This window comes from Pseudomassariella vexata, assembly GCF_002105095.1.
Source record: "Pseudomassariella vexata strain CBS 129021 chromosome Unknown BCR38scaffold_5, whole genome shotgun sequence".
Classification (NCBI taxonomy): Eukaryota; Fungi; Ascomycota; class Sordariomycetes; order Amphisphaeriales; family Pseudomassariaceae; genus Pseudomassariella; species Pseudomassariella vexata.
In genome coordinates, this window is record NW_024467960.1 from 748,694 (window position 1) to 773,468 (window position 24,775).

The 24,775-nt window shown below is 51.6% G+C and overlaps 11 protein-coding genes across 11 annotated transcripts; 6 read left to right on the plus strand and 5 right to left on the minus strand.

Moving 5' to 3' along the window:
- Positions 1–129: 129 nt before the first annotated feature.
- BCR38DRAFT_340086 (uncharacterized protein) lies at positions 130–2,936 on the plus strand (the record flags this gene model as incomplete). The annotated part of the gene is made up of 3 exons (XM_040855750.1): positions 130–265; positions 391–2,351; positions 2,406–2,936. The coding sequence occupies 3 exons, from the start codon at positions 130–132 to the stop codon at positions 2,934–2,936; spliced, it is 2,628 nt and encodes an 875-aa protein (XP_040716935.1).
- Positions 2,937–5,651: 2,715 nt separating this feature from the next.
- Positions 5,652–8,221, minus strand: BCR38DRAFT_428914 (RNA polymerase I-specific transcription initiation factor RRN3). The gene has a single exon (XM_040859930.1). The coding sequence runs from the start codon at positions 7,971–7,973 to the stop codon at positions 5,889–5,891; it is 2,085 nt and encodes a 694-aa protein (XP_040716936.1). The 5' UTR covers positions 7,974–8,221; the 3' UTR covers positions 5,652–5,888.
- Positions 8,222–8,970: 749 nt separating this feature from the next.
- BCR38DRAFT_456645 (histone-fold-containing protein) lies at positions 8,971–10,057 on the minus strand (the record flags this gene model as incomplete). Its single annotated transcript, XM_040861946.1, has 5 exons — positions 8,971–9,171; positions 9,264–9,391; positions 9,470–9,692; positions 9,769–9,770; positions 9,895–10,057. The coding sequence occupies 5 exons, from the start codon at positions 10,055–10,057 to the stop codon at positions 8,971–8,973; spliced, it is 717 nt and encodes a 238-aa protein (XP_040716937.1).
- A 3,564-nt stretch (positions 10,058–13,621) lies between these two features.
- Positions 13,622–14,776, minus strand: BCR38DRAFT_170530 (prefoldin subunit 2). The gene is made up of 4 exons (XM_040853847.1): positions 14,693–14,776; positions 14,541–14,631; positions 14,077–14,269; positions 13,622–13,952 (listed from the first exon to the last, which is right to left on the minus strand). The coding sequence occupies exons 1-4, from the start codon at positions 14,730–14,732 to the stop codon at positions 13,920–13,922; spliced, it is 357 nt and encodes a 118-aa protein (XP_040716938.1). The 5' UTR covers positions 14,733–14,776; the 3' UTR covers positions 13,622–13,919.
- A 256-nt stretch (positions 14,777–15,032) lies between these two features.
- BCR38DRAFT_339289 (cytochrome c oxidase biogenesis protein Cmc1-like protein) lies at positions 15,033–15,348 on the plus strand (the record flags this gene model as incomplete). Its single annotated transcript, XM_040855691.1, has 2 exons — positions 15,033–15,069; positions 15,140–15,348. The coding sequence occupies 2 exons, from the start codon at positions 15,033–15,035 to the stop codon at positions 15,346–15,348; spliced, it is 246 nt and encodes an 81-aa protein (XP_040716939.1).
- Positions 15,349–15,610: 262 nt separating this feature from the next.
- On the minus strand, positions 15,611–15,999 carry BCR38DRAFT_339516 (transmembrane protein 14C; the record flags this gene model as incomplete). Its single annotated transcript, XM_040855705.1, has 2 exons — positions 15,611–15,804; positions 15,873–15,999. 2 exons carry the CDS (start codon positions 15,997–15,999, stop codon positions 15,611–15,613), a joined length of 321 nt encoding a protein of 106 aa, XP_040716940.1.
- A 432-nt stretch (positions 16,000–16,431) lies between these two features.
- Positions 16,432–17,015, plus strand: BCR38DRAFT_483641 (DAD family-domain-containing protein; the record flags this gene model as incomplete). The annotated part of the gene is made up of 3 exons (XM_040863647.1): positions 16,432–16,695; positions 16,760–16,817; positions 16,885–17,015. The coding sequence occupies 3 exons, from the start codon at positions 16,432–16,434 to the stop codon at positions 17,013–17,015; spliced, it is 453 nt and encodes a 150-aa protein (XP_040716941.1).
- Positions 17,016–17,525: 510 nt separating this feature from the next.
- Positions 17,526–18,518, minus strand: BCR38DRAFT_318192 (GRASP55/65 PDZ-like domain-containing protein; the record flags this gene model as incomplete). The annotated part of the gene is made up of 1 exon (XM_040854737.1): positions 17,526–18,518. A coding segment is annotated over one exon (993 nt), but the record flags the coding sequence as incomplete, so codon positions are not given.
- Positions 18,519–19,184: 666 nt separating this feature from the next.
- BCR38DRAFT_340356 (RNA cap guanine-N2 methyltransferase-domain-containing protein) lies at positions 19,185–20,009 on the plus strand (the record flags this gene model as incomplete). Its single annotated transcript, XM_040855781.1, has 2 exons — positions 19,185–19,267; positions 19,316–20,009. 2 exons carry the CDS (start codon positions 19,185–19,187, stop codon positions 20,007–20,009), a joined length of 777 nt encoding a protein of 258 aa, XP_040716943.1.
- Positions 20,010–21,657: 1,648 nt separating this feature from the next.
- BCR38DRAFT_304102 (RTA-like protein) lies at positions 21,658–22,545 on the plus strand (the record flags this gene model as incomplete). The annotated part of the gene is made up of 2 exons (XM_040854591.1): positions 21,658–21,947; positions 22,005–22,545. Coding segments are annotated over 2 exons (831 nt in total), but the record flags the coding sequence as incomplete, so codon positions are not given.
- A 1,886-nt stretch (positions 22,546–24,431) lies between these two features.
- Positions 24,432–24,773, plus strand: BCR38DRAFT_339435 (uncharacterized protein; the record flags this gene model as incomplete). Its single annotated transcript, XM_040855702.1, has 1 exon — positions 24,432–24,773. A coding segment is annotated over one exon (342 nt), but the record flags the coding sequence as incomplete, so codon positions are not given.
- Between the last annotated feature and the right edge of the window lie 2 nt (positions 24,774–24,775).

Consider the following 24,775-nt stretch of genomic DNA (forward strand, 5'->3'; position numbering starts at 1 on the left):
GACGAGTGACAAACCGCGTTCAGGTCCCCTACGCCCTACCTGATTTATAGCGCCCTCTGCCCGTCACATCACGCAGAGACCTAAGATCGCCGAATTGCTTCGACAACTTATTTCTGATCAGGAAACATCATGGACTCCTATTCGTCATCGTATCGCGACCGCGAGCGCGACGGCTCTGCTCGCTCACCCGTCGACCGCGATTGGGGCAGTCGCGACGATCGTAAGAGTGATCGAGCTGACACCTTCTTTCGTGGACGTTCACCTGGTGCGTTGCGACAGAATCTTGACCATGGTGTTCTTTCATCATCACACGCATTACTGCTGTGCTGTTTTGGACAACGACTATTGTTTTTCGCGTGTGTTTGAAGGACTCGAAGCTGACTCCAGTAGGCCATGATCGCACCCGCCGCAACCGATCCCGCTCCCCACTGCCTGTAGACCGTTATGAACCCAGAGTAAGAGGCCGCGATGAATACGCAGGGCCTCGTGACCGCGATGATCGAACTCGCCGTATCACATCCCCGCCTGCCAATATCGATCGATACGTGCCGGGACAGGGTAGCCAGGAGCCACCTGCGCCTGTCATCAACCCATTGACAGACCCTGTCAAGTTGCCTTTCCAGGTTGGCTTCTCGTATTTTGGCGAGTGGTGGAGAGCAAATGAGAAGATCAAGGAGGAAAAAGAGCGCGCCCGTACCGGTCGTCGTCGTGAGCCTGAGCGCGCACGTGGTCCAGAAGAACGAGACAAGGAGAAGGCTAAGATCCAGGCTGCTTATGATTCTTATAGAGAGGACCTACAAGCAAAGATGGCTCGAACCTTCGTCGCAGAACACAAGAAGGAGCAGTGGTTTCGAGAGCGTTACGTGCCCGAAGTGCGGGATTCTCTTCGCGCACAGGTCAACGAGTTCCGGCGTGGCGCGTACAGCCAATGGGAACAGGACTTGGAATCCGGTACTTTTGACGACTTTTCTCTCGAGGGGATCCCCAAAAGTGAAAGCAATGGGGCTGGAGGTGTAGTTGAGAAAGAAGAGGGCGAGGCTACCGCCGCCAACGAGGTTCTCGGGGTCGGCGATCTGGTGCCCCTGAATGGCAACGATACTCGTGATGAGAATCTGTTCCAGCCAACTCTCCTTATCAAGACGATCGCGCCACATGTCAGCCGGCAAAACCTCGAATCCTTCTGCAGAGAACACCTCGGCGAAGAGGAAGGTGGATTCAAGTGGTTGTCGCTAAGTGACCCGAACCCAAGTAAGAGATACCACCGGATGGGCTGGGTCATGCTCCACCCAGCTTCCGAAATCGCGCCGCCAGTTGATCGTAGCGACCCGAAGGATGACGATGGCGATGTGGATATCAAATCGCCCGTAGCTGTATCAACCGCTGAAAAGGCCTTGGAAGCTGTGAATGGAAAGACAGTAAAAGACGAGGTGCGAGGAGACTTTGTTTGCCACGTTGGAGTGCACAACCCGCCAAGTAACCCTCGCAAGAAGGCGTTGTGGGACCTGTTCTCTGCCCCGGAGAGAATCGAAAAGGATTTAAGCCTCGTGCAACGACTTATCAATAAGTTTGAGGAGGACTTTGGGTCCGAGTTTAACGCCCGGCTCAAGATTGAGGATCGCGCCGAGGATCTCAAGAACGCCGGCCGTCTCCAGACTGCGGGTCCTGTTTCTATGGCGAAGAAAGTTAAGAAAGAGTCTAGTATGGATCTGGACGTGGATGAAGGCGAGGAAGGTGAAATGGACGATGATGAAGACGAGGGTGCCGTCGACGATGAGGTTGATGACGAGGATCTTCTACTAAAGAAGAAACAACTTGATCTTATGATTGAGTACCTTCGTCGCGTCTTCAATTTCTGCTTCTTCTGCGTTTTCGAGAGCGACTCAATTCACGAGTTGACCAGAAAATGCCCTGGCGGTCACCTTCGACGACCTAGAACGACACTATCATCATCTGCCAAGAATGTCGCTAGAGCTAGTGCCAACGGAGATCCGTTCCCGTCCAAGAAACGCGAAGTGAAGGACGACGAGGAAGGCGAGGCTCCCGATGACAACCGGAAGTTCCGTGTCTCCAAGACTGAGCAGCAGCTGGAGCGAGCCTATAAGTGGGTCAAGACATTCGAGGACAAGATCATGCAAATTCTTGAGCCCGAGTCTGTTGATATTCGCAAGCTCGGTGGCAGGCCTACTGAAGATGCACTCAACGACGAATTGGTCAAATTCGTTAAACAGGAAGATGAGCACAAGTGGAGGTGCAAGGTGCCCGAGTGTACCAAGTTGTTCAAAGAGGACCATTTTTGGAAGAAGCACGTCGAGAAGCGTCATACAGAGTGGCTTGAGCAGATCAAGCAGGAGGTAAGCGACCAACCGGTGCGACATGTCCATAAGCGGAACTGACCTTCTATCCAGTTTGATCTAATTAATGCCTATGTTCTTGATCCGGCACATATTGCACCTTCGCGGACCGACGCGAATTCCAACGGGCACTTCCCTCCCTCGAATGGTCAGACACAACAGGGCACGCCAAGAGGCTTCAATCTCCAGAACTTCGCCATGAATAATATGATGCCCCCCTTCCCAGGCTTCCCCGGTCTTCCAGGCATGCCTCCATTATTCAATACGGGTCACCCCGTTCAGGCGGCCGGTTGGAATGCTGGAGGTGACGAGCGTAGCGGAGGGCCTGTTCGCCGTGGTGGCGGTCCAGGTGGTGGCCGATTCAACAACCGCAGCGGGCCGTATGACAGACGCCAGCAGCCAGGACGCTGGGGACAGGATGGTCAAGGTGCGGGTCGTGGCCGTGGTGGTGCAGGCAGATGGGGTGATGGGGCAGCCGGCGGAGCTGCTGTTGGACCTCGTGAAGCCGTTCAGGGACGCAGTCTTAAGAGCTATGAAGACCTGGACCATGTGGCGGGCGGAGGTGGCGGCGAGTTGAACTACTAGAAACGTTCATCCGCCCAATCTCGAAAGTCGCTCAAGTTTTTGGGTGGTTCTCGGGAGTCACGCGGTCCTGACGAGCCTCGTGGTTCAACCTGGCCGCATATAGGGTTTGAAGACCCATTGCACCAAGCTCTATGCGAAGTTGATATCAACAACTTTTGGTTTGGAGCTTCTGGAGGAGAAGACATCGTGAAGCTTGAGAACGGCGCTTGATTTTTCTTGTGCGCCGATCTGGGATGGCGTCAATTTCTTTTCTTGTCTTTTTTTCTTCCTACGCTGCATTCCCGCGCTGCTAAAGAGCATTCATCTACGTCCCTTTGACAATGGAGAGACACGCCTAAACTAATATTACTGGCGAAGGACAAACCAAGATCGGACGGAGCCTCTGTGGAAAAGGGGGGGAGGGTATTTGTGAGATGTGTACCATAGACTGAAATAAGTGCGCGAGGCTTGGAGAACGGGTCAACTTTAGCTAGTTGGTGTCAATTGCGATTGCTTTCAAAGACATTGATAACTCTCCTGTGTATGTCCGTTATTGGTTTGGCGATCGGCATTCATGAGCCAATTAAGTATATTTTGGCACCCTTTTCGGGGGGTTAAGATCATTGATGCCTTCATAACGCTCAGGGGGCTTCACCTGAGAAGCATATGTGGAGCTAGCTCCGTGTATGCCTATGATGCTTGGGCGCAACAAGTATGTGTCGCTGCCAACTCGTGATGAGTCAGGAAACGAATCGCTGATGTCAATTGAGCTGTGGTAAGGATGGGTCGCATGTCACACTGATATGACGGTGATCAGATGATAGCCTCTAAGGAGAATCGTGGAAAAGCTCCAATACTTCTTCCAATGTGCTTTTTTCCTCTAGCTGTGGTACCCATGCGTCATCCCCTGGAGAAAGGTGATGAAAGGTGTACAGACCAAGATGGAACACCTTCAGTCACCGCCATTGGTATTTGCCACAGCTGACAAAGGCCTGGTAACAGATTGAATGTGAGGCATGTCATCTTGTTTGATCCCGTTCTTCGAGCATGCTCTAAGCTTGAGGAAAATGTAATGTGCCCTCGTCGCGACTCCGTCATGTCGCGCATCCTAGTTGGTAGATCTCTGCGACAGTGGTGTCCCGAGGTCAGCGCCGTGCTCTTATTAGTCATATCGCGTTGCTCAGACATCGGGCCTAGTTCCCGTGGAATCTCGTCGACAGCTGTAACAAGGTGGTAATCCCGCGACTATCGACTGCGCCCAGGTCATGAAACCCAAGCCCAAGAAGCGTATCGAGCAGCCGAACCGGCTTCTTCTCCCACATGAGGCGGCATACAGAATAGACCTGTGAATTGGATCATCCTCTCTAAGCCGGTCAGGGGCCATAATGTACAAATGAGAACCCCCCCCCGGTCTTGGGTTTCTTGACGACGTGGAAGGCATTTGCGTCCAGCACAGTGTCATTATAGAGTCCCAGCAGCTTTGCCTCGGTCTCTGGTAAACATTCCAAAGCAGATGACTTGAGTCTCCCGTCGATCTTGCAAATTAGTGGGGAGATTGAGTGCTAATATCGTGAGGATAAATACCCAGTTGCGGTGTAACGCCTGTATCTTCTGTGGTACTTCCGGGGCCAAGTTCGTCAGACAACGTTCTCAGATTGCTGAGTCATGATAAAAGTTGGTTCAAGGCTTCATTTGACCAAGACCGAGTATGTTGATATCTTTAGTCACTAGTTGTTTCAAGGAGACCTCGAATATCATTACGGGTTGGGATTTTTGTAAGTTGCTCAATGATCTGGTTCAATTACCTGCCTTGTGAGACCGTCAATATGTCGACGGACTCCTGTGTGAAGGACGTGCCCCTCCTCACTTCAGTTGTAAGTGGACTTGTGCCGACTGTGACCAAGGGTCTGATTGTTTCCACGGTTTGCTGCAAGTCAGGAATCCTCGAGTTGATGGTCTGGACTGAGTCGTTGAGAGCTATAGTTTGGCTCGAAAAGGATTCTGTTCTCTCGGCGACCAGGGGCGCAACTCCGGTCACGGTTTGCTATAACCCGGGAAGACTAGAGCGGACACTTTGTAAGGGGCCGTAGAGACTGGCAACTTCGGATTGTAAGGATAGTACAATGGTTGATGTCGTTTCAGAAGTTGTCCAAATAGTCGAAACATTTTCCTTAATAGATGTTGAGACGGCCCTGTAGGAATCCCTTAGTACTTCACGGCACAATTCCATTCGACAATTACTTACAAGCCTGACACTTGCAGAGCTATCTGCAATGTCTCGCTGACCTTGATGCATCGAGCCTCGAGAGGTTCTAGGCTTGGTCGGTTGAACTGGTATGTCAGCCTTTTCATTTTCTCTTTGCACCTCTCTCTCACCTTGGCCGTAGGTGATGTTACTGTTGGTGTAAATTACAGTTCTACCACAAGCCTCTCTAGAGCCTGTGTATCGGTATTGCAAGATGTGAGACAGCGTGATAGGGGCGATTAGGTCGTTGCATGATTTGTTCTCAGCTTGGGTACCTTTATATCTCTAATAACAGTCAAGAAAACTGTCATCTGCGGAGATTCGCCATTTGCCCAGACTTTAGCGACTGTGTCGTCCGAACTGCCCAAAGTAGTAGGCATCTCGCGGTCGTCCACGCGCGGAACATATTCGTGTTGCTCCTGGGAAAGGAGAAGACATCCCCACGTATTCGTCACAGATCTGGGACGAAAAGTTGAAACTGGAAAAAAAAGCCATAAAACTCTCAGATGTTGATACGGAAACAATGATCATCTCCTAGCCATCTATAAATATAGCTCGAAAACGAATATACCTATGAAGCTGCTGATGTGATTTATCCTCTCATAAACGCCTGTGATGCTCTTCCTACCTTCCAGACCTGTACCATTTTTGGGGGGTAATTGTGCGTCCCATAACCATAACATGCCTTTCACGCCGGTGTAAATGCAATGCCACCACTATCTCTCAACTCACTCGTCTCCAGCCTCATCATCTGTTGCTGTGTCTTCTTCAATGTCATCATCTGCGCCATCGGGCTCGCCGTCGTCACTGTCATCAACCTCGTCGTCACGGCTGATAGACTTCCATTGCAAGTAATCATCGTCGATCCAGCGTTTACTCATTGGAAGCTGGTATGGGTCGAAAGGGAAGAAAGAGTCCAGCTGTTGCGAACCCTCGTCGCTCAAGTCGAGACCAGATTCGCGCAACGCGCCGCCGTTAGCGTATGCCGAAGAGACGAATTGAGAAAGGCGAATTCGCTTGTTCGCCTCGATTTTCGGGTATAAGTACATAAATTGGAAGCGGTGCGCCAGCGTGGCGAATTGGTCTACAATGGCGGGCGAGCAGACTTTGAGGGGGTTGAGCTTGGAGTCGATGTTGCGCCTGAGGATGTCCTTAATATCCGACTCCCATTCGATGTCTTGACCCAAATATGACGACGGATCGTCTTGGTCAACATCCTCTGGCACCGATCTGATCAAGTCCCGCCATCGGAAGCAGAAGACATACATCAGTGCCTGCATCAATGCATAAAAAGGTGCATAGCGACGGACATCGGGGCCACGGCATGTGGTTTCATACAGCGTACGCATCTGGTCGAGATGGTACCCAAGGACCTCGAAGATGGTGCGGACAATGTGTCCAGGAACCATGGCCCCTCGTGCCACGAAGCTAGCAAGATATGCGGTTGCAGCTTGTCGCAAGACGAGGGGGCGTTGGGACTCGAAGGCGATGTTGATGCATGTGCCACAGAAAGCGTCTATAAGCCGCTCAGACTGTTGGCCAAAGTGGAAGATGAGGAATTGGGTATGTCGAGACTTGTACGTAGGGAGTATGATGTGTGAGAACTCGGCCAGCATGTCTTCGAATGTCTTGGTGGCCTCGTCTGATTCGGGATTAACGAAATGCGGAGTATAGAGCTGGAAGAGGGTGTCCATGATAGAGTCCATCTTCTCAATGCTCTCCGTCACTTTCCTCACTCGTGATGCCTCGTTCGCGTCGTCGTCCTCCTCATCACTAAAGACCGATTCGGCATCGCTGTCGTCTCCGTCATCCTCATCTTGATTCTCGGCGGCGGCTTGCGATTCCTTGAGGGCCGCGGCGACAAGGAATGCGAGTCTGTCATCTAAATCGTCCAGATCCATCTGCATCTGTACGTCTATTTGAACCAGGCGATTGACAATCAGGTCCGTGATTTCGGTCTTCAATTGCGGGGTATATTGTCTCAACTTGAGGAGATTGTCAACGTAGGCAAGGTACATGCGTTTGGGCTCGTCATGGTATGGGAATTTGCTGGTCATCAACTGCGAAATGACTGACTTCGCGGCGGGGAAAACCTGAAGAAGATATTGTAGTCCACGATGCAGTCGCTCTTGCATTGCTTCTCGGCTGACTTGGGGGTATCCAGCAACCACCCAGGCCGACGATTGTGAGTCGACAAATTTATCAATAACCATTGCAACGACTTGTGTCAGATAAGATCCCTGAGCACTCACAAGCGCTGCCAGGAATTGGGTATAGATCTTGGCGAACTGCTCGTCGCGTCCTAGCCACTGACATTGCAGGACACTCTTGACGAGTCCATGCGCAGACCTTCCCAACTGCGGCACAAAGCTTGCAAGAGCAACCATACAGACCTTAAGTTCCTGGCGTCTCTTCTCGGGCAGCGACGGGTCGGCATCTTCATCATCATCGTCGTCATTGTACCGATGTTTGCCAGAGACGGTCTCCTTCAGTATGTCGTATTCCTCGTCATCTCCTCGAGCGTGCGCGTCCAAAGCCTTGCGTATCTCCTGCTTGACCTCCTCCACCGATCTCGTGCCAACCTCGTGTATCTCAAGGTTCATATCGAACTCGACCTTCTGGCGTTTGCGTTGGGGGCTTTGCGATCCGTCCATGGTGCCGTCACTGGAGGGAATGACATCGTCCGAATGCTTTCGCTTGCCTAGTAGTGCTGATGAAGACTTTAGGATCGGCTTGAGCGGAATGACGCCCTTTGTAGCCGGTCGCTTCAACGGGTCGGCCGTTGAACTGGTGGGCGGCATCTGTACCGGCATCTAAACACTGTCACGTTACCGCGTGACTGAAGGAAGCTGGCCTTTTTCAGGTATTCGGTTCAGAGCGCATGGAACGGTGTAAAGAATAATCAGACATAATGGTGTGTGCCTATTCCTGTGAGATGGACGTAACTCACAGAGACTTGAAGCCGTGAAAATGGTGTCCGATGATACACTAGAAAAATAAATTCGTTTCAACGAAGTGGCGGGCAATTGCGGGGAGGCACACGGACTTCACGGCGTCCGTGCGTATGCTTGAGCTGGCCAGATGAGAAGTTTGGACCAACAGGCTTCAGCGTCTTAACTTCAACAACGGTAGCTGTTGTACGACCTACGCTAACCAAGTAAATAAGTTGCACCGGCACGTCAGCAAACAACAGCGATTACATGTGATGGTTATTGGGAAACGCGGAAATACAAGTTGAAGCACCGTCATGATATTTTGGAAATTTCCAAAGCATGGCTGACAAAACTGTCCGAGCATGGAGGCAGTGGTGTCTAAGAGGGAGTGACTGGTAACACCTGTACTTGAAGATATGTCCAAGGGTGTTTCCAAAGAATATAATGAAATTCAGAGCTATATCGATTGTCGGGACTTCGGGCCATATCTGTGATGCTGTACCTAGAAGCCATTGTTGCTGTTGAACTGAAGTCGGCACCCGAGTCTCAACATCTGTTCCTCGAGCCAAGCAGCCAAAACCAAAAAGGGGAAACGCCTCATGGGGAATCTATCAATGGTCAAAACGACCACAGAGTAATCTTACTTTTGCGCAACCATCTCCCATCGCCGTTCCCACCATGCCAATGTTCCATCATATACAAGTGTCGCATCCATCCTCGGCTCAGGCCTCTGGAGCTATTCCATGTCCCATACTTATACACACTGTCGAAGGTAGTATAGACCGTCTGCAAGACCGCATCTCAGAAAATGGTACAGCGTGTGGACCTGCTAGCCACCTCGTATGGTGCGGGAATGACCGGACGCTGAGCGCAAGACTTAGTAGGTCTCGCCGGCTGCGCCGTTATGACCGCTTTGACCATACATATAGCCACCTTCGGCCCCTTCGCCCATACCGCCGGATTCACCGCCTTGGAAGCCCGAGGACCCTGCAGCATTCGAGCCGCCGGATGCGCTTGCTCCATAGCCTTGACTATTGGGCCTGTTCTGCTGGTTCTCGCCTCTGTTGGACTGAGACTGCTGATAATTCGTCAGTGGTTGATGAGAAGCAAGGACTAGCCGGCCAGCTCCGAGACTGCGGCTGCAAGGGGCGGTGGGGGGAGAAACATTACTTCTCGGTATTTGGAGAGGTATATCTTGAGGGCCTCGGCGTAGTTTTCGAACCCAAGAGACGTCATGGCAAACAAGATGTCTTCTCCATTAACGGTCTTTCTTTTCTCCTGGTGACATTTCTCGGATGCTACGTCGAGTTAGTCTTCCGGCACTGGGACACCACACCACAACCCCCTCCTAACCAAGCCCATCAACGTCAACTTACCTTCACTTGTGATGAAGCTTATGAATTCGCTAACACATTCCTGCATGCACTCCTTGGCCTCCTTTGCGATCTTGGCGTTTTCGGGAAGGGCCAGCTTCATGATGCGAGCGACTGGGGCGAAGTTGCGAATGTTAGCATCGTATCCATCATACTTGTCAGTTTTGGAAGCGCGAGGCGCTTCTGGCGACTTGGAGGACGAATCGTGAGACATGGAACGAGTTGCCTAGCCGCGGCTGTCTCGAGCCTGTTGACCAATTGCGCAAGATGCTCAGAAGCGATTCCACTCAACGCTCGCTCACAGCTCACCCACAGATCCAGAGCACGACTCGACTCTACTGGACTCGAATCCAAAAGCTTGCATCAGGACGGGACCCCGTTGACGCGCACACAAATCAGAAACAGGTCAGGAGGAGGGTCTCACTTACCATTGGCTATGGGCAACCATCTGTCCTGCTCTTTTACCTCGAACTCATAGGCGAGCCCGCTGCCGTGTGGGTCCTGAGGATCGTTCATTTGTGCTTCATCGCCGTCGGGTGATTGTACACCTGGCTCGATGTCCTTTGGAGGGGATTGGGGGGAATCCGACATATTTGGCTACCTGCAGCGGGTGGTAGCTTTCTTGTAAAACTTCTTGGACTGCCAGCTCGCACAGCTGGTTACTAGGTTTGAACTAGTTGAGGTGATGTGTCCCTGCAAGTTCCTCTGACACGTATCAGATGGTAGGGCTTGCAACTTCGCGCGGCTTAGCTGCAGAGTGGAAGACTTTGCGTCAAGGGTTTTCTGCCAGATGCGGATCCCGAATTACTACTATTACCGAGTTTAGAGGTAGTCTGTCGGTCGTGACCTCACTCTTCGTGGCAGCCCTGTCGCAACTTCAGGCTATGATGATGTGATGTGTGTGTTAATCTGCACAGGCCTGGTTCTTGTCTGTCTGGTCTTTTAGTCGAGCGGTATGCCTCTGATGGATGCAAACGGGACGAGAACGTGGAAGCGGGGTGGTGCGTATTCGACGACGCCGAGGGTTGCTTTACTGCGGGTCTCGACGCTGTTCCCCTTGGGTGCCTAGTGCCAGTCCGCAGCACGATCGCCTTGCTGCAGATGGGGATGTAGTAGGTGATGTACGGCATGTATAGTACGTACTGTATGAATGTATATATGAATGTACCGGAGAGCAAGGGGGGAATTGTCGAGTCCCGTCGGCTGTGTGTGCGTTGTCCCGTACAGGAGCAAGCCGGAGGTTACACCGGTCTTCGGAGTGATTCAATCGCTGTGTGCGCGCGCAAATGGTAGCAGGCAATCTTGGGTATCTGGAAATAGAGCCACCGGGGGAGCGACGGCCGCACAAGGTCCAAGGTCGGCTGCAAAGTCGTGTCAGAATCGGCGTCGTTTCCGCCAGACTGCCAGTGTCTAGGCTTCGTCTCGTCTGAGGCGGAGGCTACTTTGGCTTACTCTGTTGGGTTTGGGCTGCTCTCTTTTTGGAGGGTCTGAGTTGTTCGTTCAGGTCACGTCGTCTAAAATGCACGTCGTCTCAGATGCAGGGCCGCGCAGCTTTCTTCAGATTGGGTCAGGTCGCAAGAAATAGCCCTGGCGCGGGTTGCATAAGTGGTTGACGATGCAAGTACGTTACGTGGGGTAGGTGCAGGATGGTCGAGAGGATCTGGCAGAAGTGACTGCAAGTGGGAAAGCTTCTAAAGTTCAGATGGAAGTGGGAACCCTCGAGGCTCGGTATCAATAATGATTGATGAGATTTTGCCTTCGGCGACGATCTGGAGTGGATAAGTGATGAGTGCAGGTCAAATCATAAATTTAAATGTATGTATGGCATGGCATGGTCTCAATCTATCAATGGATGTGTGATAATTGGCTTGGGGTGGTAATAACAATGACAGACCGAGCCTAGGGATGGACAGGCACAACAACGCCCAACAATTCGCAGAAAATCTCCTTGCGAAGTTGCGAAGGTGGGATTTTATCGATAACATTGCATCGACGGGTTCCCCATTCAGCTCCATGGAGCCCGTGCCGTGCGGATGATGAGCCAGACGAACGCACCTCGAAACGCCCATGTAATGCACCATGCGTCCCTGTTTAGCGCCGAGTTGACGAATGAATAAGAAGCTGCGACCAGTCCCAGATGCAGCTTCCATGAACTCCGGGACAAATGAGTGATTGAACGAGAGTGGGCTGCACTGTCGCTGGTCTTTACAATCCATCCACCTCCATGATTCAATTTCGAATTTGGACGATTGAGATCTGGCGCGCCCAAAGCTCGAATCGCTTGGCCAACTCCAGGATGCATCACAAACTACTTTCTTGGACGGTCTAGCCCAATTGCTGATCGCAATTGCGTTTCTTGCCAGCATTCTACATGGGTTTGCCTTCCCGAATCCTCTGCGTCGCGTTAGTGTGCATCTGCCCACCCCAACCTGTGTTGACACGGACGGACGGGGTCGGTTTCGAGAAAACCCAAGGCGGTCGACATTTTACATGGCGGTGAAGACCACGAAGTACCTTGGGGGCTCAAGTCAAGTAGCTGGACCAAGACCGCTACGTGCAATTTTCGACTGCTCTCATTATCGTTTATCTTTTCTTGAACGTTCGTTACCTTGGCATGCCAATTTCTCTGGGTGTATGGAACCCGGTCTGGAGAGATGGGACGGGCGTGATGGATGAAGTTACTGGCTGACTTGGCAATCCAAGCCATTGTACAACAAATGCAGACATCCGACAAGAATAGGAAGCCTGGTGGCAGCTTGATGGGGGCTAGCGGGCTCTATTTGGCTCAAGTTCAATGGTGTTTTGAACTTCTGGACGTTGGGGAGAGCAAGCGACTGGCTGAGAATTGACTGGAGTCGAATTAAGCATGCTCAAATGCTCAGTCGTAAGGCTGGCGAAACGACACGCAAAACAGACGGTTGTGATCGTTGCCAGCCAATGGAAAAAAAACAAACCACCACGCATTTCCGTTTTTGATTGGCAGCGAAATCTGAATTTTGCTCTGAAGTCGTTTCCCGGTCCCTGGCAAAATGCGGAGAAAACTAAAAGGCTGACTCCAATAGGGTACGAGGCATTCATGCCAACCCCTGGGGTTATGTGATTCAAGAGCAACCCGACTTTCTCTCGGCGGGTCACTCGTACCTTGCCATCATGTGCGAGTACCGGTGTGCTTAACACGAGAAATACCATGCACCCGTCTATTCCCCATCTCGAAGCCAAGCACGCTTAATGCAGGTGTATGCGGCCGAACTGTGTCCCATAAACTACCCTCGCTCCTGGTGCCCAATCGTCAGGAGCATTGAAACACTGGCCAAAACTGCTGCATGAAATTTTCAGATCAAAGCTTCGATTGATCGGTTTTCACTGAGCCGCAAGAGGGAGATGACGGCATGGTCATTGGTGGTCATTGGGCACTGGTGCATACGGATAGGGAGTCGCAGCCTGCCGAAGTACTCACGTACTCGCGCACAGGTAGGTACGTCTCTGAAAGCTGGGGCCGTTGGAACAAGCTCACCAGGAACTTCGGAAATCTTTACACCAGGATTCCATGCGATAGCTAAACTACCCGCCAAACCCACCGAAGAAAAGAAGTCGGGAGGCTTGAGTACGAGAATCCCGCGAAGAATCGCAAAGCCTTGTCTTCACACCCTCCATGATATCATTGCCTATGCAAGTCTTCGCTGTAATCACCTACCTCACAGCGTTTTGTTTCAGACAGATCATGGTTTCGCGGACAGCTGTCAGCCCACACCATCTTCTTTGGTCGTACCAAGTTGCGCTGTACAGACAGGCCTTATGTGCTAGTGACGAGTTCAACCATGACCCCGGAGACTCCGCCCTCGGGAACATTTGCCGGAGACGAGGCAACTGCTTGTTTGGGATGCTTTAACCTCAACAGCTGCACTTGTGTTGGGTTGATGTGAGCAACACGTACGGCATTTGTATTGACTCCATATGCACTGTCAGCAAAGTCGCCTTGCTCAATCGGATAAACTGTAGCCACTCAAATCAGCCACGGCTGTACGCGGCCAACGCTCCAATCAGTATTCCACTGCGCTGAACAGGCCAGACAGCCTTGGAAGAAACCTGTTGTTGGGCACCGAGACGCCTTTGACGCTAGATATGAATGGCACATCTGCAAATACTAGTTGTACAACACATCAACATCAATATTACCTCGTACGCTGCCATGGCCTAACCGATGGCTGAAGTCATGGATTCTACGGTATCATCATGCCCCCTTCGCTGATGCAGTGTGACACCGCAGTGACATCTCTCAAAGCTACCTTCCGGAGATCTTTCACGCGGACGCATGCCGAAGGGTATCGGCATCGTGTGAGCAGAAGCCTCAAGATCTAGACTTGACCTCATGGTTGCCACGTTTGAAGCATGACGCCACTCCAGCCTGCCAGGTCATTACAATGCCTACAAGCCACTTGGGCGGCAACCCTTCTCATGACTGCACAATCTGTACATTGTTCTTCTTCTGCAGATATCAAGATATTAGTCAAACAATCTTTCGATCAAATAGAACCATCGGTCATGCAGGCAAACCCCCTTTGCCAGTGATGGCGGCAGTCTTGGGGAGGCGAAAAGATCATGCGTCATACCTTCCACTTCTCCAAATCATCCTGCTTCGTCTTGTACTGTTTGACGAGCTCCTCGAGTACTTGCTTCAAACCCTCGGCGTTGGTCTTGAGAGCGGGAACAACATCCTCAACCGTACGCTCCACCAAGACGCCATTGATCATCCGGAAGCACTTGCGGTCCCCTGGCAGGGGGTCAAGCGTGTCGAGAACAAGCCTGAGCAAACGTAAGAGATATTGGTCATGAAAGCATGAGCGGTGAAGACAAAATAATGAGATAAAGAGATCAAAAAGGGGTTCCCCAAAGAGGCACGAGAAGTGACAAGCGGTGAATTCCCAAGCAGGAAACTAGACTTGAGCCCTGGTCGACCCTCAAGTAGGAGGATCATGGGAACGAAGACGCTTCCTCTTTGCGGAAAGGCCTGGCGGCGACCTTGGTGGCCAAGTGGTAGAAATGAGGCAGTGAACTCGAAAGGGGGAGGACGAACTTGTGCTCCTCAGCCTCTTGCTCGACATCGCCAATTTTCTGCGCCAGTTGTTGCAGCGCGTTCTTATAGTTTGAGTATTGCGCCTGAAGCTCTAGTTCCCCATCAGTCAGTGTGCGCTCATGCCATGGTGCAGAAGAGGGGCTTGAACTCACGCTGCTGCTGCTTCGCCGACGGGCCGGCTTTTGACGCCATGTTTGGTCAAATTCCTCGGTCAATCCGTAAAGCGCTGTGTTGCATGAATTTAAGTCTGTAATTTCTTGAGATGAGTTGATATCCCGGCAGGCCTGTGAAATTCCAAGCTGCTGTGATCGGTCTTGGTTGGAGGGGATTGTGGAGAGGCAAAATGTGGCCCATGCTTATCGAATTGCAAACTACCCAGCAGCCGTTGGCCGCCCTTCAAATCTATTGCCCATCACGATTCCGAACTGACGATTTGCGCCGCTCTTTACTGAAACAAACTCACGTACTTAAACAGTTTGCAAATCGCCCAAAATGCATCCGCATTTGCACACTAAGGACAATATCGGTAGTTACCACCCAAACCACCCCCTCCATCCCCCCCATGCATCTACTCCGGACTAACAAGGCCGACCCACCAGCTTGCGAGGAAGTGATGAACGCCCTCGAGGAATGCCACGCAAGGGGATTCGTTTGGAAGTCCCTAGGAATGTGTAACGATGCGAAAGAAAAGGTCAACTTGTGTCTGCGAGCCGAACGGTTAAAGCGCACCGCCGTGAATCGAGAGATCGCCAAGGCGAAGCGCGAGAAGCTCAAGAAGGCGTGGTCCGAGATCGACGAGAACACGTAGAATGCTTGAGGTTGAGCTGGCAGCTTTGGAGGCGCACATGTACGATTCACGTGTAATACGGCACATTATGGAGTTTCAGGGGGCATTGCTAGGAGTTTGCAGACTGTTTCGGGGCCAAGCAAATGTGTAGACGTCTGAAAAGCTGGATATACAGGCGAACACGGCAATGGGCAGTCGAGTAGGATTCGGACTGGTTTGGGGCTGTACAAAATATGTGCGCGATCCAAAACACAATCACTGCGAACGAATTCTTTGACCCTTCTCACTGCGTCTTCCTCCAAGCGTTTCCGAACACAACCAGGCCGAAAAGGGAGACCAGGCTTAAAACAGTCGGGACGGGTTTTCCACCGCGGATCGCCCGGGGTATAGAAGAACCCCCAAGAACAAGCGAGGCGAGAAGAGCGAGCTCAGTGCCGTAAGCCTCGCCACTTTGCATGCGGTAGCCACCGAGGCCATCTGGGATCATTAGCGAATTGCTCCTTGAGTAAAGCCCGAGGCTGTAGAGTGAGGATGGGGCAACATACACAGCAGACCAACTGTCCAACCGGCTGCGACTGAGGGCAACGAGCCAGTCTTGACGAAACCCATTGTACCTCCACCTGCGGTGAGGGCACCGAGTACGTATGCGATGGTTTCGAGACCCTTTGCCATCTGTTAGCTCTGAATTGTGGACAGCTTCAATTGAACCCACCATTGTGTAGATACTATTTGAAAGAACGTTTATATGGAGATTGACTCAAGATGGGCTGTCTGCCTCTGCCTTGTAAAAGGTACTATGAGCTCAGTTATCATAGCAAGAAGGCAGTTCTCGGACTTTTCGGGCTGCTGAACCATCCAACATGTCATTACCTCATCCGTACCAGTAAGGTCCTTCTTCCTATGGCTGAAGCTCCATACCCCACACTAGCAAGCCACAGCGGTACAAGTTCCACACAGCTCATTGGTCGGTCGAACCCCAGCTCCGACATTGAAGCTTCGTGTCCCTTCACTCACGCATTAACACCACCAAGACCTGGCCAATTCGCATCATCGGTCGTCGATCGCGAGCTCCCACGGCGCTCAATTGAGAATCATCCGACAACGATGGCAGCCAAGAAGACCACCACTGCACCTGCACCGGGCGCGACAGGAACGACCACGAGCAACATCGTCACATCCGCCTCCTCAGCGCCCACCTCGTCTAAGAAGACGGGCAGCTCGCAGCCATGGAATACCGTTTTGCTGAATGTCGTCGATTATTACGAGGATAACACGCCCCAGCGGACAAAGCTCATTGATGTTTTCATGGCATTCCTGGTGGTTGTTGGTGGATTGCAATTCTTGTACTGCGTTCTAGCGGGTAACTACGTGCGTGCAGTCTAAATGAGAACTACTGAAGATTAGGGGATCTTAGCTAATATCTTATTGGCAGCCTTTCAATGCTTTCCTGTCTGGATTTTCCGCCACCGTTGGCCAATTTGTCCTCACTGGTATGCATTCATTCTTTCGATTACTTTGGATATTCAGAGGGAAGGCGACTAACTGAGGAAACTACAGCATCGCTGCGCATCCAGACCACCGAGTCCAACAAGTCCGATTTCCCATCCGTCTCGCCCGAGAGAGCATTTGCCGATTATGTGGTGGGAAGCCTGATTTTACACTTCTTCTGCATCAACTTCATAAACTGAGCGACAGACCACAATGGCATCAAGGGTTTATCAAAAGGTGGCATTTGGTTCAAGCCTTGCACTGAGATATTACGCTGAGATTAGCCCGTGATGTTCAGGGGCTAGTGGCATGGCAAGTACAGTAGAGCATGTACAATGTACATTAGGGAAACTGGTCATGACAGTGGAAAGCGAGCAGGTAGAGCCGAGGAACTGCGTTTTGTGAATCAACTGGGATTGACGAGTGGGAATCAAAAGACATCGCTTCTATAGCGTTTTCCTCGGGTGCCCAGCCAAAGACAGACCTCTCGGGTGTCCATCTAATCCTGTCTAGTGCATAATAGTGACTTTCGCTTGATGGGGCCTACTCCTCAACATCTCACTCTCATTTCCACCCTCTCCATCTGACTGCTCTGCTTTGACGATTTCCCCATCGTCATGTTCAACATTTCCCTCCAACACCAATCACTCCACGTATTCCTAGTCGACGTCGTCGTCTTCCGGTTTCGGTGAAGCTCTCGGAGGTCCTCCTCTCGGCGGAGGCGCCCCAGCTCCGGCCTTTGGTGGCGGCGGAGGTGGTGTGTCTCTCGCCCTGGTGGGGTTCCCATCTAACTCTCTGCTCTTCTTCTCTTCTTCAGCAAAATAGTCATCCATCAACCGATTCGGATTAGGTCCATGTCTATCCTTTTTCTTGCTCCGTACCGATACGTTCGCGCTTGTCGTTGATGGTGGAGGCGAGCTCACAAGCTGTGCCGGCACCAGAAAATCTGTAGGGGGGGGCCCTTGTGGTGTGCCCTCTGGCGGTGCGAGTGTCGTGGATTGGATCTCCCCCGGCGCTCCTCCGTCCATGTCGAACATCGTCTCGCCGGGTCCCTCGACTGGCTCGCTGAGCGGTGCTGGCAACCGATGCAAATGGCCGAAGCCCAGCACGCAACCTAGGGCGCCTTCGCCGCCCCATTCACGGCTTGGTTGGATCTCAACCTCTCTTGTGACGTTGTACTCGTGGTTGTATACCCATAGCTTCAGTGGTCGCCCAATGTAGTCCTCCACCATCTCTCCTAAACCGCTTTCTCCATGCAAAATTCCATCTGGGGTTCCTAGGATATAATCGCTGTACGGAAGAAGACCCGCAAGATCAGCTGGTGAATTCGGCGCAACGTCCAACACATGCCAGATATTAGAGACCGTATCGAGCGACTCCCACTGCAACGATATCCCCAGACTCGGGTTCTCCAGGGGCACGGGAACATGGATGAGCTTTGTGCGCGCTCCCTTAGCCGACCAGAGACCCAGCGCCACGCTACCTCCGGCGCAGTTGCGCACTTCTTGCGCGAAGAGTATGGGGTCGGGGTTGTCGATTACACGTCCGTTGATGCCGACGATAAAGTCAAACCAGGGCTCGATGCCGAGCTCGAGGTTGGTGTTTCGAAGGACCTGGAAGCCGAAGCCGCCCGACTGATCGCCCCGGCGTGGCTGGGCGTCGCCGTCGAGGCGGGATATGAATCGGTTGAGGGCGTTGAACATGGTGGGCAGATGGAGGAGCTGCTGCGAGCTCGTATAAGTGCGCGGGATGTGGCTGGTGGTTCGCTTGGTCGTGTTGCTGCCTCGAGATCGTTATACTGCCGGTGTAAGGTAATTTTTGTACACTAAATCAAGTTGGTCCTGCGAGATGTTTGAAACCCCGGATTTGAAAGTCGAGGTCGTAAGCTGTCATCTCGCTAATCAAGCCTCGACGTTGTGGGGCCCAAGCTTCTAGATGTGGCAACTGTGTATACACAAGCCAAGTGCAAGTAGGACTTCAGCACTTTGATCTGCTGTCAAACGCCTGAACGGAATTGAATGATGGAGAGAATTTTCTGTTTGTCAGCTCAATTTGATGACTGCAATCCGACGAAACATTCCGTCATATGTTGAAGCTGTCCGTAATTCAACCTTAGGACCCGTTATCGGGTAGCTTGGCCCGCCTTCGGGGAGTGGGTTCTGCGGGGGGCGCAACTTCGTGGAAGAAATCAGCCTTTGTTCATCCCAAACTCATCTCACTTCAATATCGAGCGATTGTTCAAGAAGACACACTATTAATATGATAGAATCGAAATATTGACTCTCATAAAAATAGCTTGATGGGGAATTGACTTATGAGACGTCCAAGACTTCATCATTCCTGGCAATCCAGAATCCTATGAACTCGAGATGAAGCAAGTCCAGGAGCTTCCACTGACGGAAAACTGTCACCACTGGAGAAAAATCAGCGAGGTGCCATGGGACTTACAAAAGTGAGTCTCTCATTCGAACCCAAAAGCAGAAAACTGACATGATGTCAGGTACTGGCAACAACGGCATACGATTTTCTCTTATTACAATGAAGGCATCTACATGACCCATGATGCATGGTACGGCGTGACGCCCGAGCCTGTTGCAAACCAGATAGCGCACGACCTATCTCTCATAATATCAGAAGATAAGACAACAATCATCGATGTCTTTGCCGGCGTAGGAGCCAATTCCATTGCATTCGCTCTCTCAGGCCGCTGGGAGCGCGTCATCGCCGTCGAGAAGGACGCCGCCACTTTGGCCTGCGCGCAGCACAACGCCTCGATATATGGTGTGGCAAACTCTATCAGCTGGATCCTGGGCGACAACTTCGAATACCTCGATGCGCTGAACTCTTCAGATTCAAGTTCCTTGGAGCCAGATCTGCAAGTCAATATTAAATCAACCGTGGTCTTCGGCTCCCCACCATGGGGTGGACCCGGTTACAGAACCGATGAAGTCTTCGACCTCAGCACGATGGAACCATACAATCTGACGAAGATGCATGAATCGTATCGGATGATGGACCACGCGCTCTATCTGCCGCGGACAAGTGACTTGAGGCAGATCGCGCATTTGGCCCCCGAAGGAAGCAAAATCGAAGTGGTGCAATACTGCGTGGAAGGGGCAAGTAAGGCTATGGTTGCCTATCTCTTGGCCGAGAAAGGGGCGGAAGTTGAGGAAGAGAAGAACAGCAATGCTTAATGCCTGTTGCCCCTACCAACCTGGTGACACGTTTTATTGCCGATGTGAAACGTCTCCCATGCTACAAGGCACATTGGGGGAGGGGGCCACGCCGGCCATACAGGGTTGAGGTTCAGATCAATTCAGCCTCGGCATCATCTCGAATATTCGGTCGGCTAGGAAGGCTAAGAACAGAGCTCATGAACAGCGTGTATGGCCCGAATGATATGAGCCTCTCACACCGACTACCCACGAACGACAGTCCAATATTACGGTCACTTTATCTCCTACAGGGGTAGTCAGATGACAGTCCCCTAAGGCTTGAAGTCTGCCGAAACTAGTAACACAGACAGTCTATGACGAGCCGAAGCATATCATAAGCCCCGAGTTCGTACAGAAGCAGTAAGCAGTAGTCAAGAACCGAATTTGGGCCATGTCGGGGTCTCGATTTGTCCATGGTATCTGAATTGTCGTACGCGACAGTTCTCGAGTAGGCATGGCCTACAAATCCTGTGTCTTCGACTTGTGGTTCACGCCGCAACTGACGGAACATCCCCTGTGGATAAGGCTTGAAAACGGAGATCTGGCGTGTCTGTGTGGCCATCGTCAAGGAGTATAAGCCCAACATGGTGACTCGGGTTTTAACACGTGTGACCATTTTACCACTTCATTAAGGCTAAAGGATCCAGCTTAAAGAATCCAACTTGAAGGATCCAACTCCAACGGGGGGCGAGGGGTCACATGCCATGAGAGCGTCCCCATCTGAACCGTGTTCAGTGCCACATGGTCGGACTGTTTCCCGACATCCAGGTTTACAGGTCGGAAGTTCAAATTTGACGATGTCATCAAGTCTCAGTCGTGGGAAGGGAACCCATGTTAAACCTGCACTACTGCAAGTCAAGATGCTGATCTTGCTGACGGTTACATTTTTACATTTTCTAAATATGGCCTCTAGGTAATAAGACAGGGCTAAATACACACAGCCAAGGCAGCCCCAATCTACTTACCCCGTCAGCCAACGGCGCAGCAGCAGCTCAATCTTTCGTCGTTCACACTAACAGGGGCCAACGTGCCCCACAGGCTGGGCATGGACACCAAAGTCAATCTTGATAGGCTGATCTGCATCGGCCGATGCCGGGAATAGTTTAAGCTGCCGGGGCTACGATGGCACGTCAAGCGGTCCACTCGGAGGCTACAGCACTTCCATGGCCAACGTTGCGCTCAGATCGACTCATTACTACACCTGGAAACTGCACCGCCGCAAAAGCCGGCTGCTGGATTTTGGCCGTGTAGTTCAGCCTGCCGTGGAGCTGCATAAGACAGGCTGTAAATATGACGGCGCTGAAATTAATAGAGGAAACGGCCTTCGAAAGCTGAGCCTGCGCCGCATCGCCACCATGTCGCCATCCTAGCCGCAAGGAGCTTTATGGCGTGCGTGGTACAAACAAAGAAGGTGGACTCGAGCCACGCTTTAAGCTCGTCTCGTCCCAGCTCATCTTCAATTGTGAAGTGCGGCGTTTCCCCGCGAGGCATTCACGAGAGCGAAGCCAACTGATCTTGGAGATTTTCGACCCGGCAGTACTTTCCTTTTGTTTATTCCTTTTTGTCTCTTTCTTACATACAAGTGAAACGTCTCACACTGCCAGGCACCATGCCGACACTGGAGGACTGCACATTTCACACGTGCTACGTATCGTCATCACCTTATGGCTACCGCCCCAGTATGGCCGCAAACATCGCCTTCTTAATTATTTATACCGCTTGTTTGGCGGGCTGCGCTCTCGTGACTTTGGCGACGCGGCGATGGATTATTTTCAGCATACCGCTCGCGGGGGCCTGCGTGTTGGAAATCGTGGGTTATAGCGTTCGCATGGGTAGCTGGGCCGAGCCGTGGAGGGCGTCGTTATACGCGGTCACGAATATTTTCTTGATGATCGCGCCGTCGCTCATTTCTACCGCGTAAGTATCGCCGCCTTTTGTGCTTGTGGATAGATGGACAGGCTAACAGGGACGCAGGATGTACACAACAGTGCCAAAAGTAGTACAAATAATCGGAAAGGAGCACTCGCTCATCCGCCCCGATATTTACGGCTATCTCGTGGCCATCGACCTGGTAGCGATTCTCGTGCAGCTCGTGGGATTCATCGTCACGTTTTCGGACTTGACGGCCGTTGACGGTCTCGGCCCCAGCGCTGAGAAAGGCGCCAGCGTTATCGCGGCCGGTGCTGGTGTCCAATTCTTGGCGCTGGCATCTTTTTCGGTGCTATTCACCATAGTCATCTTCAAGGCTTCCATGGCCTACCACGAATTTGGCTATACGACGTTCCACAAGGACCGCGGGTACGTCTTGCTCGGCGGCAAATTCAAGGCCCGCGTCGGGATGATGATGGCCGCCACCATGTGTCTCCTGACGAGAGGAGTCTTCAGAATAATGGCCCTGGCGGACGGGCTTGATGGGTCCATCTCGAGGAACGAGGCGTTGTTCGTCGTGTTTGATGGCTTGTTGGTCGCGGCAGCGATATTGTGCCTTCTGGGGCTGCATCCGGCGTATGTTTTGAGTGGGGAGGAGCATAAAACGAGTGAAAGCAAAACGAATAGAGAGTCGAGAAATGAGGACAGGAGAGAGGAGCTAAGTCAGATTGCTCCTTGAAACATGTTTTGGGACCTTATGTTTTCTTTCGGTCGCACTAGAGATACCCGTTGGCTTTAGCCTGAGATACCCCGTTTGCTTGCTTTAAGGGAAAAGGAGAGGCAAAATAGAATTCATGACCATTCAAGAAGTTGATGAATTGTTTCCATGCTAAGAAGTTGAACGCAGGTGAAGTCCTATACTTTTCAGCTTAGCAACCAACTTCAAGAAAAATTTCCTTCGCCCTGCCTGGAGAGCAAAGGAGGATCACCATTTGGAGGCTTGCTTTTGAGTTACCCACACGACCGATCAACACTCCAGCAAGATATGAACCATCCAGAGTATGTTTATGTCGCCCATTTACTCTAGAGCAGATGGAGTGCCCTTCTTCTGCTGCCACTATCCGTCTCCACGATGGCTAGACATACACAACTCCCCAGCCTTTGAGGTCGAGGAGTATGTTACTCCAAGTTTCTATCCTAATAGCAGACACAATAAGCACAGTGCGAAATTTTTAGAATCTGATGAAGACTGAAATGTATGCTCTTGGACATTAGCATTGTGCTTGTGCCTGGTATATATAGGGGCTCCTGGTAACAGGGGGTCAGCCAAATCATGTCTCGGAATTTCCTTGAAAGGTATACCAGCCCGAGGTACCCTCAGTGATGCCTCTCACATCGCTATTGACTCCTTGATCCTAGAAAATAACTACTGTTGACATACATACTACACCAAAACTCGAAAATATCTGCCAGTGGCACCTATCAAATCCCGTCCTAAGCAGGCGAATCGGCTAGGTATTTAATTCGAAACTTTGAAAAGTAACAGCATTGAACTCTTTGCCATAATAATATTAAATACGCCGTAGGTGTTAACCCTCGGTACCTCTACAAGTACTCCCTTAAGGGGCTATAGATGATATAGCGGGCCCTTAAGCCGCGTCGGGCGGTTATACAGGTAAACTTGTAGCCAAACGACTACTAAACCTCCTGTCCCTCCCTAAGTCTGTGCTACAACCCCTGCCTGAACTACCGATAAGTGTGGTAATGTGGCACTTAAATTCGTCCTCAGGGGTGGGATGCTGCTGATGTGCAGAAGATGCTCGACTATTTTTTGTCGCGACAAGTCGTAGTATCTGCTAATTGGGGTTCTCGTCGAGCGTATACATCTCAACCATACGCTCAAGTGGATAGACCGTAACGTGGTCTAGACGCTCGCAAGAATCGCGGCGAGAGGGGGTCCGATAAGGGGTCGGATTAACGATTCGAATTCTGGACCGGCTGTCGAGTTATATTCCGCCGACGTAGTGCTTGACAGTCGACTGGCTAGGATGCTCGTAATCCTAAACTGCACCAATCTCCCTATTATCGCTAGGTAGGTCTCTTTGCCATTAAATTTTCCAAGACAGAAAGATCGCGCAACTCGAATAGCACTAACCTACAGATGAACTCGGCTACTAGCCAGGAGATGTCACAGCCCGTCAGCATCAACGGCAAAAACGTGGATTTTTTTTCGCGGCGCCTCCCCTGGTAGATCCAGAAGAAGACCAACTCATCGGCGGCCTAGTAAACAAAACAAATACCAAGGGACTTACAGTCGAGCCCGATGTATTTCCCCTCCTTCCCGTCAGGGGCCTGGAATTACGCCCATCTTTCCCTTGTCCCTGACACAGACTTGCCCGTTGTCAAGAAGCTATAAAAGTGGAACTTCCCCCGGGTTGAGAATGTCTGACATGGGTCCAAAATCGAGTACGCAGAGATGTGTATAAGATCGTTACCAACACGGACGAGGACTACCGGGCTTACACAGACCGGTTACACTTTGTGTCGCACCCGAATCTCAACGGGAAGGCTCTGATGAAAGTTGCGCAGTTCGGGACAGAGCAACACGTCAAGGAAATAGAAAAGGAAACCACCGCGGATCAGTGGCTCAACGGCAGAGGTTTGACACCCAAGCTTCTCAGGCCTGTCATGGAGGACGAACGGGTGGTCGGATTCCTTGTTGAGGGGCTCGAAAGCGTCAAGGGCTCCCGACAGCTGGACGGGGAGATGTGCGAGGCCGCGCTTGGCCAGCTGTTCAGTCTGGTGATGGTTCATGGTGGTTCTCATGAAAATGATATGTGTAGTATCCAAGTATGGATAGAAAACGGATTGTAAAT

What these genes read in the sequence shown, in the direction of transcription:
- BCR38DRAFT_428914 (XM_040859930.1), bottom strand. Translation starts at nt 7,973, where the DNA reads ATGCCGGTACAGATGCCGCCCACCAGTTCAACGGCCGACCCGTTGAAG.
- BCR38DRAFT_170530 (XM_040853847.1), bottom strand. Translation starts at nt 14,732, where the DNA reads ATGGCGTCAAAAGCCGGCCCGTCGGCGAAGCAGCAGCAGC. An exon ending in GTCGGCGAAGCAGCAGCAGC is followed by an intron (nt 14,632 to 14,692) that starts GTGAGTTCAAGC and finishes ATGGGGAACTAG; the next exon opens with AGCTTCAGGCGCAATACTCA. An exon ending in CAAGAGGCTGAGGAGCACAA is followed by an intron (nt 14,270 to 14,540) that starts GTTCGTCCTCCC and finishes ACGTTTGCTCAG; the next exon opens with GCTTGTTCTCGACACGCTTG.